The sequence below is a fragment of the Myotis myotis genome, unplaced genomic scaffold (genome assembly GCF_014108235.1).
Source record: "Myotis myotis isolate mMyoMyo1 unplaced genomic scaffold, mMyoMyo1.p scaffold_m19_p_13, whole genome shotgun sequence".
Lineage (NCBI taxonomy): Eukaryota > Metazoa > Chordata > Mammalia > Chiroptera > Vespertilionidae > Myotis > Myotis myotis.
Window position 1 is genome coordinate 55,831,008 of NW_023416317.1, and position 14,630 is coordinate 55,845,637.

Sequence of the window (14,630 nt, forward strand, 5' to 3'; positions counted from 1 at the left end):
TAGGGTGGGATCAGGGGGAAGGTCATTCGTTTTGGGGTGCAGCCTCTGAATGCTGCCACCTCCTTAGAGGCAGCTGTGCTGGCCTCCCCCCCAAGCCCCTCACACAGATTGCTTCTGTCCCCTAACGGTCCCCAGAGGTCACACCCTCTGCGGGTCTGCGAGGTGTGCTGGTGGCCTCAGCTCTACTGGGCCTCCTACTGCCTCTCGGCATCCGTGGCTCAGCCATCTCTGTATCTGATCTCTCAGTCTCTGCGCTGTCGTCCTCGCCCAAGGTCCCTCGCTCTCAGCCTGTGTCCCTCGGAGGTTCGCCCCTGAACCTGCATCCCAGAGGTCCAGGGCCCTCCCCGGGCTTCGTGATGGACGGCCTTGCAAGGGAGTTGGGATGAGTGGGGCGATGCACATGCCAGAGGTCCTCACGGGCCTCCCGGCCTGCCAGGCTTTCCCTCCCGGGGCCTGTGTGTGTGTGTGTGTGTGTGTATGCATGCACACATATGTGTGTGCATGTGTGCATGCAGGTGCAGTGCATGCATGTGCACATATATTTGGTGCGCATAGACACGTGTGCATGTGTGTGTGTTTGGGGTTCAGGGGAGGGTGTCTCCAGAACAGGTGTGGCAGGTTCAGGTTCCAATGCCCATTCCCTCAGGCAGCTGCTGTGGCAGTGATGCGGCCAGGCACCTCGCTCTTCCAGGGGCCCCCCCTTCAGGAGCTTCCGACACAGCTCCCTGCTCCCCCTCCCGCAGCAGCAAGTGCAGGCACCCCGTGAGGTCTGCACGCTGAGCTGACCGTGAGGGGGATTCTGCAGGACCAGCCTGGAGGCCCCACCCTGCCCGGCGAGGGTTTGTGTCTGACTCTCAGCCTTCAGTGGACATGGGCCTCCCAGGGGACGCAGAGAGGGCCCGTCCTGGGCCCGGCTAGAGATTCTGCTTCCTTTGGGCTGAGAGAGGCCAAAGGTCACAGTCGGGAAGCACTGAGAGAAGGCTGTCCCAGCCCAGGCTCTGCACCGGCCTCGGCCCCTGTGGTTCTACCTGGTGATGAGGATGCTGACCTGGGCCAACGGAGGTGACTCTGGCCGAATGGGGGGCCTTGTTGTGCGGAGGAGGCAGAGGTGGGGGTGGGGGGGGACAGGGCAGGCACAGTGCCAGCCACACAGGAAGCTTAGACTCAGGGATGGGGAACGGGAGGAAGGGGATCGGGGTGACCTGCGGGTACATTAGCCGGAGAAGGAACATTAAACCACGAAGCACATTGCTGTCACACAACAGAACCTGAGCGACCACACCGGACAGTGTCCGCCCCAGTAACTCATGTCCTCAGCGTCTCAGCAGGGGACGGCCGCGGGGACAGGGTGGCTGATGGGAACACTCGCGCTGAAGGCCGCCAGAGGGCGCTGCAGACTCTGAGACTCGGCCTCGGGGACGACAGACGCTGTCCTGGCCTCACGTGTATTTATTTCTCGTGGAGAAAGGATCCAGGACAGGGCGCCCAGGCCCTTCCGGGACCCAGTGCACGTGGCCCCCGAGGGAGGCGCGCTCACCTGCGGGCAGCCCGCCCCGCGCAGGGCAGCCGCCTGGCACCTGTGCCTGTGCCCGGCTCCCCTGGTCGGGCCGGTGCACCGTGAGGCGTTGGCGGCCACCAGGCCCCAGGCCCAGGGCCCCCTCCGCCTCCTTCCGCTCCCCGGCGGCGAGAAGGGTGCCGCTGAGTCCAAGCGGAAAGGAGGGGTGACTCCGAGGTCAGGCTGGCTGCTTTCTGACCGCAGGGCTCCCTGGGGGGGGGGGGGGGGCTGTACTGCCCTCCGGGAGGAGACCCACGTGGCGTTCAGGAATGGCTTCAGCTTCACGTCAGATTCATCTTCAGTTTAGGACTGAGTAAAATTAAACCGTTCTCACCAAAAAGGAAAACAGACATATGGCCTGATCCCACTTTAATGACAGGGTTTCTCTCTGTGAAAACGCAGGGATCTGTCTAGGCGGCTGCTACGCCCGAAATGTCACCGGCGGTTATATTTGAAGGAGGAGGCTTGAGGCAATATTTTTATTTCCTTTTGGTACTCTGCGCTGCTGCAGAGCTTCAGTGTGGGGTGTGCAAGAGGCAGCCAAGCAATGATTCTCTCATCATTGATGTTTCTCTCTCTCTCTCTCTCTCTCTCTCTCTCTCTCTCTCCCTCTCCCTTCCTCTCTGAAATCAATAAAAGTATATATTAAAAAAAAAAATTAGCAAGTACAAACACCACCCGCCCAGTTAAAGTTGAATGTCAGGTAAACAACAAAAATGTTTGTCCGCGTATGTCGCACACATGCATGGGGACGCACTTCCACTAAAGAAGCAGCCATTGTTGGTGTGACGTTCGGACGTAACTGGGCATCCTGAGGTGGGTTTTCCAGTCTTGTTTTTGTTGTTTAAACGGCTCACCCAAACTTCCCCAGCCTGGCCGGCCTCTGACACGATGAACCTGCTTAAAAATGACGCTGTCTCTGGCCTGCACATCTCCCGATGCAGGACCAGATACCGCAGTCTGGGGGATCCAGGGAGCTGCCGCTTCTCTGCTGTTGGGGTTCGGGTTCGGTGCCCACTGCCCCTCGGCCACAGGGGGCAGCTGTCCCCTGGCTGAGCCCACCCCCACCCCCAGCGGGCGGGGAACCTGTGCCTTTGCGCCGTCTGCCAGCGGCTCCTGCCTGCACAGGCGGGGAGAGGCCCAGGGCGCGGGGCTCAGGACCCGCCAGGCCCTCTCCTCCCACCTCTCCCCTGCCCACAGCAGGTGGCTCTCCAACTGCCCAGCCTCTGCCCTCACCGCTCATCTCCTCCCACCTTGCGAGCTGGTTCTGACTTGGTTCGCACCAGGGGAACCCACCCCTCCTCCCTGTTTCCTTCCTCACACCAAACGCTCAGCCTGACCGATGTGGGGGAGAGGGGGCTCCTCCAAGCGGCAGGCAGGCCCACTGTGGCCGAGCCCACAGCTCCCGGGGCACAGCCAGCGCCCTCCTGCCCCATCACCCTCGCCGTCCAGGTCCCCCACTGGAGTGCCCTGAGCTCGTGCCCATGTGAACCTGCTGCTAAGCCCTGGCATTGCCTTGGCCAGTCTGCAGTGGCTCCTTTTTAAAAAATATATTTTATTGATGTCAGAGAGGAAGGAAGAGGGAGAGAGATAGAAACATCAATGATGAGAGAGAATCATTGATCAGCTGCCTCCTGCACACCTCCTACTGGGGATCAAGCCCGCAACCTGGGCATGTGCCCTTGACCGGAATCGAACCGGGGACCTTTCCGTCTGCAGACCGACGCTCTATCCACTGAGCCAAACCAGCTGGGGCTGCAGTGGCAGCTTTTAAGAGAGGGTGGCTTGCCCTGGCCAGGGTGGCTGAGTGGATGGAGCGTCGGCCCGCAGGCGGAAGGATCCGAGGTTGGATTCCGGTTAAGGGCATGGACCTCGGTCGCAGGCTGGATCCCGGAGTGCAGGAGGCAACCACCCGCTGTGTGTCTCTCTCTCCTCCGCCCTTCCACTGTCTAGAAAGATCAATGGGAAAATATACTCGGGCGAGAGTGCATAAAAACTACGATAAAATCTTGTTTAAAAAAGAGGGGCTGGCTTATCTGTTGTCTGCCTCCCCACCAGGTCCTAGCATCGGGCACAGGGCAGCGTCCACAGACGCTGGCAGCGTGACGGTTGGGAGCCTGTGGCTGGTGTGAGGCCCTCCCTGGGTAAGGGCCGAGAGTGATGTTTTAAAATAAAGACACTTTATTTACAGGTAATACAAAATAAACCACGGGGCAAGCTACTGTGCGGGGGAGGGACAGCCCAGCACGACCCCGCCCACCCCGGAAGAACTCATAGAAAAGACGTGAAGGGCAGAAGGAGTCGGAGCAGGGCCGGAAGCACCTTTGCTGACGGGGATGGGGCCTGCAGTCCTCAGCCGCCGTGGCCCCCGGTCACGTGGCCCCTGGCTGCTCCCTCGCCTCCTGGGCCTGGCGGGGGGGGCCGTGGCCAGGGCAGTGGGTGACGGCTGCAGGAGTGGCTGAGTGCATGGAGTAGGCGGGCGAGGGCTGGGGCGGGCGTGGGGCTGGCTTATTGCAGTGCTCCCGCCAACTTCCTCCCGGCTCCGGTCACTGGTCGCGTCCGCACCGTCCGTCCGGGGAGCAGCTGTGCCGGGCGAGGCGGGGTGCGGGGTCCTCAAAGCGACGATGTTGTGGAGTCCACCACCTCGCGACCGTTGCAGACGGTGGGGACGAACTGCGAGGCAGACCCTAGGGAGAGGGAGCTGGAGATGGGGGCTGACCCCCCAGTCCTCCATCCAGGGCGGGGCCCCCCCCCCCCCGCCTCCCGCCCTCGCCTGTGCCCAGCGGAGGAGTCGGAGGAGAAGCAGCAGCCCAGGGAGCAGGGCCCATGCTGAGGAGCGGGTGGGGAGGGCACAGGCGGAGGGGGAGGTCGGGGCGGAGGCTGACCTTGGCCGAGGCTGGGGCCGGCCCTGGCCGCGGTGCTGCCGAAGCGGCTGGTGGGCGCGCGGTGGCTGACCACGTTCTTCTGCGGCTGGAAGAGGATGATGTGCAGCTTGGGCGCGAAGAGGCAGCCGAGCACCACGGAGCCGCTGAGGCTGACGGACACGCACATGGTGGTGGTCTGCACCTGCGGTGGGCGGAGCCGTGGGTGAGCGGGTCCCAGAGGCCCAGGCCTGGCCCTGGGGCCCCACCCGCCGAGGCTGCGGGGCAGGGAGTGGGCGAGAGGGTAAGCGTCCAGCACTGGGCCTGGGCCCGTTCGCCAAGCCCCGGAGGGTTTCTGGGAAGGCTGGGCACCACCGGCATCGGCCCCGGTGGGCCATCTGCCCAGGGAGCCGAGGTACCAGCTGTGGGGTGATCATGCAGGGGAGCATGTACACATGGAGCGTGTGTGCACTTGTGTGTGCTCACGTGTGTGGAGGGACGCAGGTATGGAGGGCATGTGTGTAAGTGCATGTGTATCTGTTGGGCATGTGTATGTAGGGGGTGGGGAGTGTGTGCAGGGGCAGGTGGGACGAGGGGGGTGTGTGCCAGGTGTACTGAGGTGTGCACATGTGTGAGTGTGGAAATACATGCATGTGTGTATACCGATGTATGTGTGAATACTCTGTGTCTCAGGTGAGTCCTTAGCCACCTGTGATGAGCATGCAAATCCTATGCAAATGCGGGCTGAGTGAGAGCCATTCCCGCCCCGGCCCTGCCTTCCAGGCAGGTGGCCCAGCAGGTGCACAGCAGCCAAGCCCAGCAGACCCTGGCCCCCAGCACCGCCCACCGTACCTCTGTGCCGGGGGAAGGGCCTTTGCAGGGGCTCTGGCCTTGGTTTCCTGCTCCTTTAACTGTTAAGGTTGTCAGTTCAGACCCTGCTCTACACTCGCAAGCTGAGTGCCCTCAGGCAGGGACTGAACCTCCCTGAGGGTCCGTGTCTGCGTCTGTAAACGGGAGAGCCGCGAGGTTCACTCCAGCTGAGGAGTCGCCGAGAAGACCCTTTCCCACTCAGCAGCTCCCTGCGGCCTCTGCAGACAGGCCTCCATGAGCCCGCCGAAGCCGGAAGCCACCACCTGGGGTCCACCGGCTGTGCCTCCCTCCGCCGGTGCCCGGCCACGGCCCCTGCCCCTCTTTGCTTCTCTTTCCCTGCCTCCCCTGGTTTCATCTCTCAACCCAGAGGGACACAGCCCAGGGGGCACCACGCCTCACTGCACGGCTCCAGGGGCATCGGAGATGGTACCCTCTGGAGCTGCGCGCTCCCTGACCCTCCTCCTCACTCCAGGTCTCCACCTGCGCCTCTGCCTCCCTGCCCGCCATGTGTGCGTGCCTCCCTCCTCGACGCAGGGGCAGTGCCCACCCTCTGCTCCAATCAGCGCCCCCCTCACCATCGTCTCTACCCTCCCCCCCGCCCCCCCCCCCCGCCACTGTCTCCACCCCCCCCCCCCCCCCCCCCTCACCGGCTCCACTCTCCCTGTTCAAAGCTGCCTTCCTGCCTGCAGAGCCCAGTTCAAGGACTCCTCCTCCACGAAGCTTTTCCTGCCCGGGCAGGGTGGCTCGGTTGGAGCAGTTGGAGCGTCGTCCCATACACCACAAAGTGGCGGGTTCCATTCCCATCCAGGGCTCATACCCAGGTTGCGGGTTCAGCCCCCAGTCGGGCGCATATGGGAGGTAACCATCCATGTTTCTCTCTCCCTCTCTCTCTGCATTTTCACCGGAGTCGTTGTTAGCCTACCCCGGGCGGCAGCATTTCCTGACTTGTCTCTGTCATCAACCCCCTGCTCACCCACTAGCCCCGGACCCTCCCCCCCTCCCCCGAACAAAGCCGGGTCTCCCCTCTTCAGCCAACCTCAGCGCAGCAGGGCAGAGCCTCTGCTCATTGGACACCGCCCGCACCCCCGTCCCCCGCCCCCCCCCCCCCCCCGCCCCCAGGGGATGAGTCCTCGAGTCCCTCTCACTCCTCCGCCTCCCGGGCCGATTCCCCAGGCCCCCCTCAGCCTTCCCACCTTCCTCTTCCTCGGGGTCCAGTCCCAGCTGGGCCACCACAACCTGTGGGCCGCCGGGGAGCTTTTAAGCTGTGGGAGCCTCCGTGTTGTCAGAAGGCGAACTGAGACCCAGGAAACAGGAGGCCCGGGGCCCCACCCCAGCCTCCGCGGGGGCAGCTCACCCGGTAGTCGCTGGAGGTGACATAGAAGATGGGCAGGAAGGCCAGCCAGATGATGCAGGTGGTGTACATGGTGAAGCCGATGAACTTGGCCTCGTTGAAGTTCTCAGGGCACTTGCGGGTCTTGAAGGCGTACAGCGTGCAGAGCGCGATGAGCAGCACGTTGTAGGCCAGCGAGCCCAGCATGCTGGCGTCGCGGTGGTTGCAGCGCAGCGTCACCACCTCCCGCCGCTCGGGCGCCGTCTCCTTGCCCGTGCCCGGCGCCTCCACCACCAGCCAGGCCGTCACGATGAGCAGCTGCCCCGAGATGAGCGCCAGGCAGATGGCCACCTGCGAGGCGGGGCTGATGAAGCGCGGCCGCTGGGCGCCGTCGCGGGCGCCGCCGAAGATGCGCGCGATGCGGTTGGTCTTGGTGAGCAGGGCGGAGTAGCAGACGGCGAAGGCGGTGCCCAGGCCCAGGCGCCGCAGGGTGCACACGGCGGTGGAGGGCTTGGCCACGAAGACGAAGGTCATGCAGTAGCACAGGAACACGCCGCCCAGCAGGATGTAGCACAGCTCCCGGCCCGAGGCCTTGACCACGGGCGTGGCGTTGTGCCGCACGAAGACGCCCAGCACGAAGAGGGTGGCCAGGGCGCCCAGGCAGGCGATGGTGACGGGCCCTACGGCCCAGGCGTCGCCCCAGCGGATGTACTCCTGGGGCAGCTCGAAGCAGCCGGTGAGGCTGGCGTTGGGCCAGTAGCCCAGGCCGCAGTCGGCGCAGGTGAACTCGTCCCGCCGGTACTCGTAGGGCTGGCAGGGGATGCAGAGCCAGCAGCACACCTCGCCGGGCTGCACGCTCTTCACCTCGTTCCGCAGGCAGGGCTCGCTGCAGCGGGAGGCGGGCAGGGCGCCGGCCGAGGGCGCGGCCCAGGGGATGAGGCTGGCGTCCAGCGTCAGGCCTTCCGCCCAGTAGCCCACCTTCTGGTAGCGGTAGCGCCCGCTGCCCGCCCGCAGGTAGGTGAAGATGTTGTAGCGGCCGATGCCGTCGCCGAAACGGTCGAAGCGGACCTCGCTGTGGGTGTCGGCGGGGCGGAAGGGGGCTGGGGGGCGGGAGGGAAGGAGGAGAGGGCTGGATTGGTGGATCATCCTGTGCGGAACCCAAACCCCAGAGCTGAGGCCGGTCCTGTCCTTCTGACCCTCCCCCTCACACACGCACACGAAAGCCGGCCCAGCCCCCCGCAGGTTGGCTGAATGAGAGGCTATAACAAACCCCAACCCTAAGCCCCAAGTAGACCCCAATCTTAAAGCCCAGGCATTACCACAACCTAAAGTCCACAGTGACCCCCAATCACAACTCCCTCAAACCCAGCCCCAGACCTAACCTCCAAGCCAGGACCCAACACACTCCCGCTTCTCCCCTAACTTAACCCTGAGACCCCAACGCCGACCCGGGCCGAGGTCCAGTCCTGGTCCCACTAAATCCCCCCACTGACAACCCCAGCCCCAGCCTCGCCAGTCCTAACAGTGGGAGCTGAACCCCAACCTCAGTGGTCCCCTTAACCACTGAAGGTCCCCCAAATGTGCTTGGCAGGCAGCTCACAAATCACTTCTACACCCCGTGAACCTCAAGTCTCCCAGCCACACTCAGGGGGCAATTCCCTGGCATCCTGGGTCCCGGTGAGAAATCAGGGTTCAAGCAACAGCTGATGTGCTAGAGGCCCCGCAGGGAAGAATGCAGCCTGGATTCCATCAGGTCCCTGCAACCCCTAATCTTGCCTCCGGCCTCAGTGTCCTGAACACCAGCGCGAGCCCCCCTCCGTCCCACCACGCCCCGCCGCGGCCCCGCACCCACATCCGCCGGCCCAGACCCCGATTCGCCCATCACTCCGAACGCCAATCTTGTTGGCATGGCTACTCGTCCTGACCCCAGGCGGGGGCTCCAGGCTTTGCCAGCCCCGCAGCCCTCCCTGTCCCCCGGAATCCTTCCCGAAACATTCATGTCCCTCAAAACTGGACCTTGTATTCGCATAACCTTTGGCTTGAGTGGAAAGTCAAGGTTAGAAGAGAAATTTCCCAGGAAAATGGTGGCATCGGGGCTCACTCTCAAGCCGCCCTATTCTGACTCACGGCCGGTTGGCTGCCTGGGAACAGGCTGGGGCTCCTGGTCCCTGCGCCCTGCGTGTAAAGGGGCGGGAGCGGGAGGGAGGCGCCCCAGCAGGAACCAGAGACCCTCCAAGTGCAGGGCCAGCCAGACGCCCTCTCCGAGGCGTCTCAGCAAGTGGAGTCTCAGCAAGTGGAGGCTCGTCCTGGCTCCCGCTCGGGGCCTCCCTCCCTGCCCCCCCTCTCTGTCCCGGCCGTGACCCCCGGCGAGTCCCTTGCTTGCTATTTTCATGGCCAAGCCACAGACCCCAACCCATGGGCCTGCTCCCCTCGCCCTCCGCTGCCAGCCACCGGCGGGCGCCGCCAGCACCATTACCATCGAACTTGACGTTGAGCACGAAGTCCTTGTAGAGGCGCCGCCCGCTGACGGGCCGCATGGCGTCGCAGAGGCGGGTGGTGTTGGGGCAGAGGGCGCGGTGCATGTTGTGCAGCGCGTGGGCCATGGCGTACACGGCGTTGACCACGAACATGATCTTGGACTCCTGCTCAAAGGGCACGGCCCGCAGGGAGTGGGCCGCGCAGTCCCGCCGCCGGAAGCTGCAGCGGAACCTCTGCTCCCAGAACTCGCGGAACCAGGGGTTGCGGCTGTTGTTCCAGGGGTCCAGGCCGCGGAAGTAGGCGGCGAAGTCGCCGATGGGGTAGGAGGCCAGCTCGATGGTGATGGCGCCCTCGGCGGCCCCCTCGCTGCCGGCCACCACGCTCTCCAGGGCCCCCCAGCCGTCGCTGGCCACCCAGGTGAAGCTGGCGTTGAGGCGCTGGGCGGCGGCCAGCAGCTCGCGCGCGTCCTCAGAGCGGGCGAACAGCACGGCCACGCGGGCGCTGGGCTTCAGCAGCAGCGAGCGCACCACGCCCTCGAAGGCCGCGCGGCTCATGGCGCGGCCCACCTTCTCCGAGGTGGCCACGCAGATGTTGCGGGCACGGGCCTCCAGCTCGAAGGCCTCGATGCCCGTCTCGCCGTAGTCGCCCTCGGACGCCACGGTGGACACGTAGGTCCAGTTGAAGAAGCGGAGGATCTCGGCCATGGCCTTGGCCTGGAAGAAGTCGGGGGGCACCGTGCGGGCGAAGTAGTCGTAGCGGGACTTGTCGCTCAGCTTGGCGCTGGTGGACGCGTAGCTGATCTGCGGGATCTGAAACAGCCGCAGGAGGTTGGCCACCTGGGGCGGGGGGGGGGGGGGGCGGAGAGGGCAAAGGTCAGAGGCGGAGGTGTCCCCGCAGCTCTCCGACCTCGGGATCAAGTGTTCACGTGGTCGGTCATGAGGTCACCCTCTCCCCAAAGACCCGGATCCTGGGTGCTGTGGCGTCCCCCACCGGGGACGGGGAGAGGGAAGACCCAGGCTGAGCCCAGGCCCCGAGCCACCCCTGAGCTCCTCCGCTGCCCCCCTCAGACACATGGCAGTTGCAAAAGTGGGAGCCAAGGGAAGGCCCAAGCCGTGGGTGGGGAGAGGTTGGCGCTTGGCTGCACAGGGAGGAGGAAGGCGCCAGATGGCATCGGGGATGCTCAGGGCTCTCACGCCCTCTACCTGTCTGGGCAGTTAACCTTCCCAGAGTCAATCCCGGTGGGATGATGGGGAAAGAAGGAAGAGGCTTCCCAGGAAGGAAGACCCAGATCTGAGGGCCCCCATGGCCCTGAGAGCCCCCGGGGGGGTCTCCTTTGGGCACCACTGGCTGCCCCGAAGCCCCTCGCCCACCCTGGCAGCTTGGACCTGTCCCGACAGTGCCGTCTCGCCAAGGACCTGGGGAGGGGGGGCAGGTGAGAGCAGGAGAGGCTCAAGGTCCGCAGGAGGAGGCCCAAGAGACCAGGGGACCCTCTCCACACCCACACATTCTGCTTCTCTCCCGCCGTTTTGCTCCTCGGGGCTGCTCCTGGCTTCTATCTCCCACCCCTTTCCAATCCGCAGAGAGATGAGCTAACAGATCCCAGGCCCTTGGCTGAGAGCCCCAGGTTCACATCTCTACGTTGCGAGGGCCTTGGCGTATGGCTGCCTCTCTCCAGTCTCAGCTTCCTCACCTATGAAATGGGTTAATAATCATAACAGCCAGTACTGACTGCCCTTCTGACCCGCCAGCCCCCTGATACATGCTGGGCATGTATTACTTCATTAAATGCCCATCACAACCCTATGCCCTGTGAGTCCCGCTTTATAAGGGGGAAACTGAGGCACAGGACACCGAAGTGGTGCCCAGAGTCACTCAGTGGGGGGCGGGGGGGGGGGGGGAGCCGGGATTCAAACCTGGAGCTCTGACGCCAGAGACCTGGCCATTGCCTCCTCAGGGCTGTTTCACCTCAGGTGTGTGTGTGGGGTGGGTGGGTGATGGGAGTTGATGTTTTCCCTGCACAATCTCTAAAACTGGCCCCCCCCCCCATGTGATGGGGCACTTTCTCAGTCCCCTGTAAAAAGCCACTCCCAGGAAGCTTCTAGTTCCTCCTCCAGGGCAGGGCAGGGCAGCCCCGAGGCCTGCTCAGTGGGACTCTGTCTCCAGCCTCAGTTTGAGCAGCCCCCCCCCCCCAATACCTGGATGGAGACGTCACTGTAGGAGCCGCCGATGACACCGGTGATGGCAGTGGGAGCATCGTCGTTGGTGGCATAGGAGCCGTCGGGGCAGACGTGGCGTGAGCCGTCGGCGCCCCGGCTGAGCGAGGCGCGCACGAAGTCCAGGGCCTGCTCCAGGGCGTACGTGTCCTTGGAGCAGGTGTCCAGTATGTGCGCGCCCAGGCGCACGCCCGGCAGCAGGCGCGGGTCGCGATTGATGCGGTCCAGCGCGAACAGCATGGCCTCCAGGCGCTGGATGCCGCGGTGCTCGTTGACTGGCCCGCACTCCTCGGCCGGGCCACCCTTCTGGTGCACGGGGAACAGCCCGCCCAGCACCAGGTCCCCCTCCAGCGTCAGCACCTTCTTGGCTGGGCCCTCGGCCCCAGCGCCCCACAGCAGCAGCACCAGGAGTCCCAGCAGTGCTCCCATGGCCCCAGAGCGGGTGGGTGGGCCCCGCAGACCTGAGCCTCCAGGGGGTGAGGGCAGAAGCAGCAAAGGCAGCGAGAGGGGGAGAGGAGGAGCAGGAGCGGACAGATAGGAAGCAAGACGAGAAGGGGCCCAGCTCCTGCAGAGAGAGACAGACAGACAGAGAGAAGCAGAATCTGAGAGCGGCTACTCCTTCTGACTCTGCCCCCCCCTGCCCCAAACCGCTTCCCCAGGCACTCAGGAGCCAGGGAGGGGTGATGTCACTGACAAGGCTAGGAGCTCCCGGACACCCCTGGCCTGTCTCTCAGCCCTGCCCTGCGCTGGGGCTGGAGGTGGGCCCTGTGTCTATTCCAGACTCAGCAGAGAGGGCAGGAGACGGCACAGGAGACCCCAGCCAACACCCATCTCACCGCAAATCGAAGAGCGTCCCGGACCCTCACAAACCTCCCAGGACCCCAAGGTCAACAACTTCACAGCAGAGACCAGATGCGACTTACAGATGGGCCCAGTGCCACCCCGAGGCACGGCTTTCCTGACGGGGCCCTGCTGGCTGCAAGCCCGCCAGGGAAAGGGTGTTCGTCTCCAGCTCCTAGGGCGGCTGGCGCCCAGGTGAGCCCCAAGGGTCCTACCGTGGCCTCTGGTTCTTCAAAAGCCAACCTGAGCCCCCTCCCTGGGGGAGTAAGAGAGACCCCGGGCGCTGCAGTTAGGCAGCCAGGAGGCCCCAGGGAGGGACGCCCAGGTGACCCCCAGTCCTAAGGCAGCAGGGGATGTAGATGTGAGGATGCCTGTGTCCGTCGGGTGGGGACAGCTCGTCTGGTCCGAACCTCACAGCCGTGCTCAGGGCGAGGCTTTCCCACCTGAGCTCGGCGCTAAAGCTGAGACTTTGCCTCCGCTTCCTCTCCAGCTCAGAGCCCAGCAGAAAGTCATGTCTCCAGCCGCCCCAACCTCAGTCAGGGTCCTGTTCCCCCGGCCCAGTCCTCTCCCCTCTGCACCCGTCACGTGCCAGCTGCCCTCCCAGACCCCTGCCCCGCACCACCAGCTCACGCAGTCACGCAGCCTGGGGAGCTGGGAGAGGGGACTGGAGCCTGAAGAAGGGCAGCAACTCACTCCAGGACCCAAGTCCTGGCCACGGAGGCTGAGCACGGCCCTCTGCCCCTCACCTCCCCAGGGCTGACCTGCTGCTGGTGCCAGGGTGGGGGACTGGGGTCCTGTGGGGGCCGAGAGGGAGGGGAGCAGGGACCCAGATGGGGGCTGAGGCCCAGACCTGTCAAGACCACGAGCCTTTTACAGGGGCGCCAGGGACCGAACCCCCAGAGGAGACAGACGCTGCAAGCAGGCAGCCCCCCGGGGCCTGGGCCCCAAAATCCGGACAGGGAGCGATCCAGCCCGAGAGGCTGAGACAAAGATAGAGAGAGGCACAGACAGAAAGACGGACCAAAGGACAGAGGAGCAGGGGAACGAAGCGAGGGTCGAGGGAGCGCCGTGCAGGGCGAGCGTTTCCTGGGGAAGGAAGGCGGGACGCCTGGGGCGGTCTTCCCGCTTCTGGGTGCCCCGGCAGGGACGGGGCGCCCCGAACTCGGGGCCCGCGGGACACTGGGACGTGGGGTCGATGCGGGCGGCTGCAGCCATGGGCTCACCCTACCTGCGCGCCCGGCTCTGGCGCGGAGAGGAACGGAGAGAAGCCGGGGGCGCGGGTTCAGGCTCCCACTTGCTCGGTCGGTCGCCAGCTCGGCGGCTGTGAGCTCTCCGCCCGCTCGCCCCGCCGCTTTCAATGCTGCCGCCCCGCCCCCGGCCGGCCGGCCCGCCCCGGCCACTCCCCCGTCCCTCCCCACTCCTACCTCCCGCTCCCACCCCGCCCCCGCCCCCGCCAGACTCTCCACCCATGCGCCGCCTGCTTGGACTCCCGGCCCGGACGCCGCCCGGAGCTGTCCGCCTCGCGGTGCTGAATCCTCGCCGCTCCCGCCAGGCGCTGGCCCCGGCCCTTGGCCCCTCCGCCCCGCGGCCATATCCGCTCCAGGGAGCCGCGGGCAGGGGGCGCAGGGCTGGGACGGTCACTGAGCCCCAGGAGGAGGGCAAGCGCTAAGGGTTCCCACCTGTGGGGCAGTGGGGCTGGCCTGGGGTCGCGGGGTGAAGGGGCAGGTGGGAGAAGGGTCAGGGCTTAGACAGATCTGTCCCTGTCCTCACATCCCCCCCCCCCCCACACACACACACTCGGGGCGGGGGCATGTGTCTTCAGCCCCATGTGGGAGCTGGGGCCTGAGTCACCCGGAGGAAGGGATGGGGGGGCGGTCAGAGGAGGATGGGGCCTCCTCTTCCTTCCTGCAGATGAGCTTTAAGCTGCTACCTTCCCCCATCCCCCAGCCCTGACCCCCACTGCAATCCTCACTCTCATGTGCAAAGGGGGAAGGGGTACTGTAGGCCAGGGACTAGGTCCACCCTGAGGGACACGCTGGTGCTGGCAGGGGCACCTGGGAGGGAGAGGACTGGGGAAGAGGCTTCTGAAACAGGCGGCCACGTGGGAGGGAACGGGCTGGCGCCTGAGCAGAGGGAGGACAGCTCTGGACCCTCCTCCGGCAGCAGAAAGGGGAAGGCGGCCCAGGTACCAGCCCAGGGCCGTGGGGGGGACGAGCTGCAGCGCCAGGCTGAGGGACCTGGGGAGGGGCCCGTAGGCACAGGCACTAACACGTGCGAGGAGCACGGCATCCCCACCCGCTCCCCTGGGCTGCCCTTTCTTCCACAGGTGTGAGCAGAGGCAAGGCTCGCTCAGACACATGCTAACGAGCACACGCCAAGCCCAGGCCCTCAGGCACACGCATCTACGTGTGCGTGGCAGTTGGGGGTAGGGGGGGTGTCGGCATGGAAGGACAGGCTTTTGCCTCAACATAGAAACCCAATGC

At 65.2% G+C, this 14,630-nt stretch overlaps 1 protein-coding gene across 3 annotated transcripts; it reads right to left on the minus strand.

The window, feature by feature from the left end:
* Nucleotides 1-3,713: 3,713 nt before the first annotated feature.
* GRM2 (glutamate metabotropic receptor 2) lies at nt 3,714-13,504 on the minus strand. 3 transcript variants are annotated; one of them, XM_036333410.1, is made up of 6 exons: nt 13,376-13,504; nt 11,290-11,872; nt 9,093-9,930; nt 6,641-7,716; nt 4,441-4,621; nt 3,714-4,242 (listed from the first exon to the last, which is right to left on the minus strand). In XM_036333410.1, the coding sequence occupies exons 2-6, from the start codon at nt 11,734-11,736 to the stop codon at nt 4,169-4,171; spliced, it is 2,616 nt and encodes an 871-aa protein (XP_036189303.1). In that variant the 5' UTR covers nt 11,737-11,872; nt 13,376-13,504; the 3' UTR covers nt 3,714-4,168. The 3 variants fall into 3 exon arrangements, with proteins under 3 accessions (XP_036189303.1, XP_036189304.1, XP_036189302.1); XM_036333411.1 differs by having other exon boundaries at nt 3,714-4,256; XM_036333409.1 differs by having other exon boundaries at nt 3,714-4,621.
* Nucleotides 13,505-14,630: the final 1,126 nt, after the last annotated feature.

Bases quoted from the DNA above. Each gene is read 5' to 3' on its own strand.
- GRM2 (XM_036333409.1), bottom strand. From the start codon at position 11,736: ATGGGAGCACTGCTGGGACTCCTGGTGCTGCTGCTGTGGGGCGCTGGG. The intron at 9,931-11,289 runs GTATTGGGGGGG...CCCCCGCCCCAG, and splicing joins ACAGTGACGTCTCCATCCAG to GTGGCCAACCTCCTGCGGCT. The intron at 7,717-9,092 runs GTAATGGTGCTG...CCCGCCCCCCAG, and splicing joins GCTCAACGTCAAGTTCGATG to CCCCCTTCCGCCCCGCCGAC.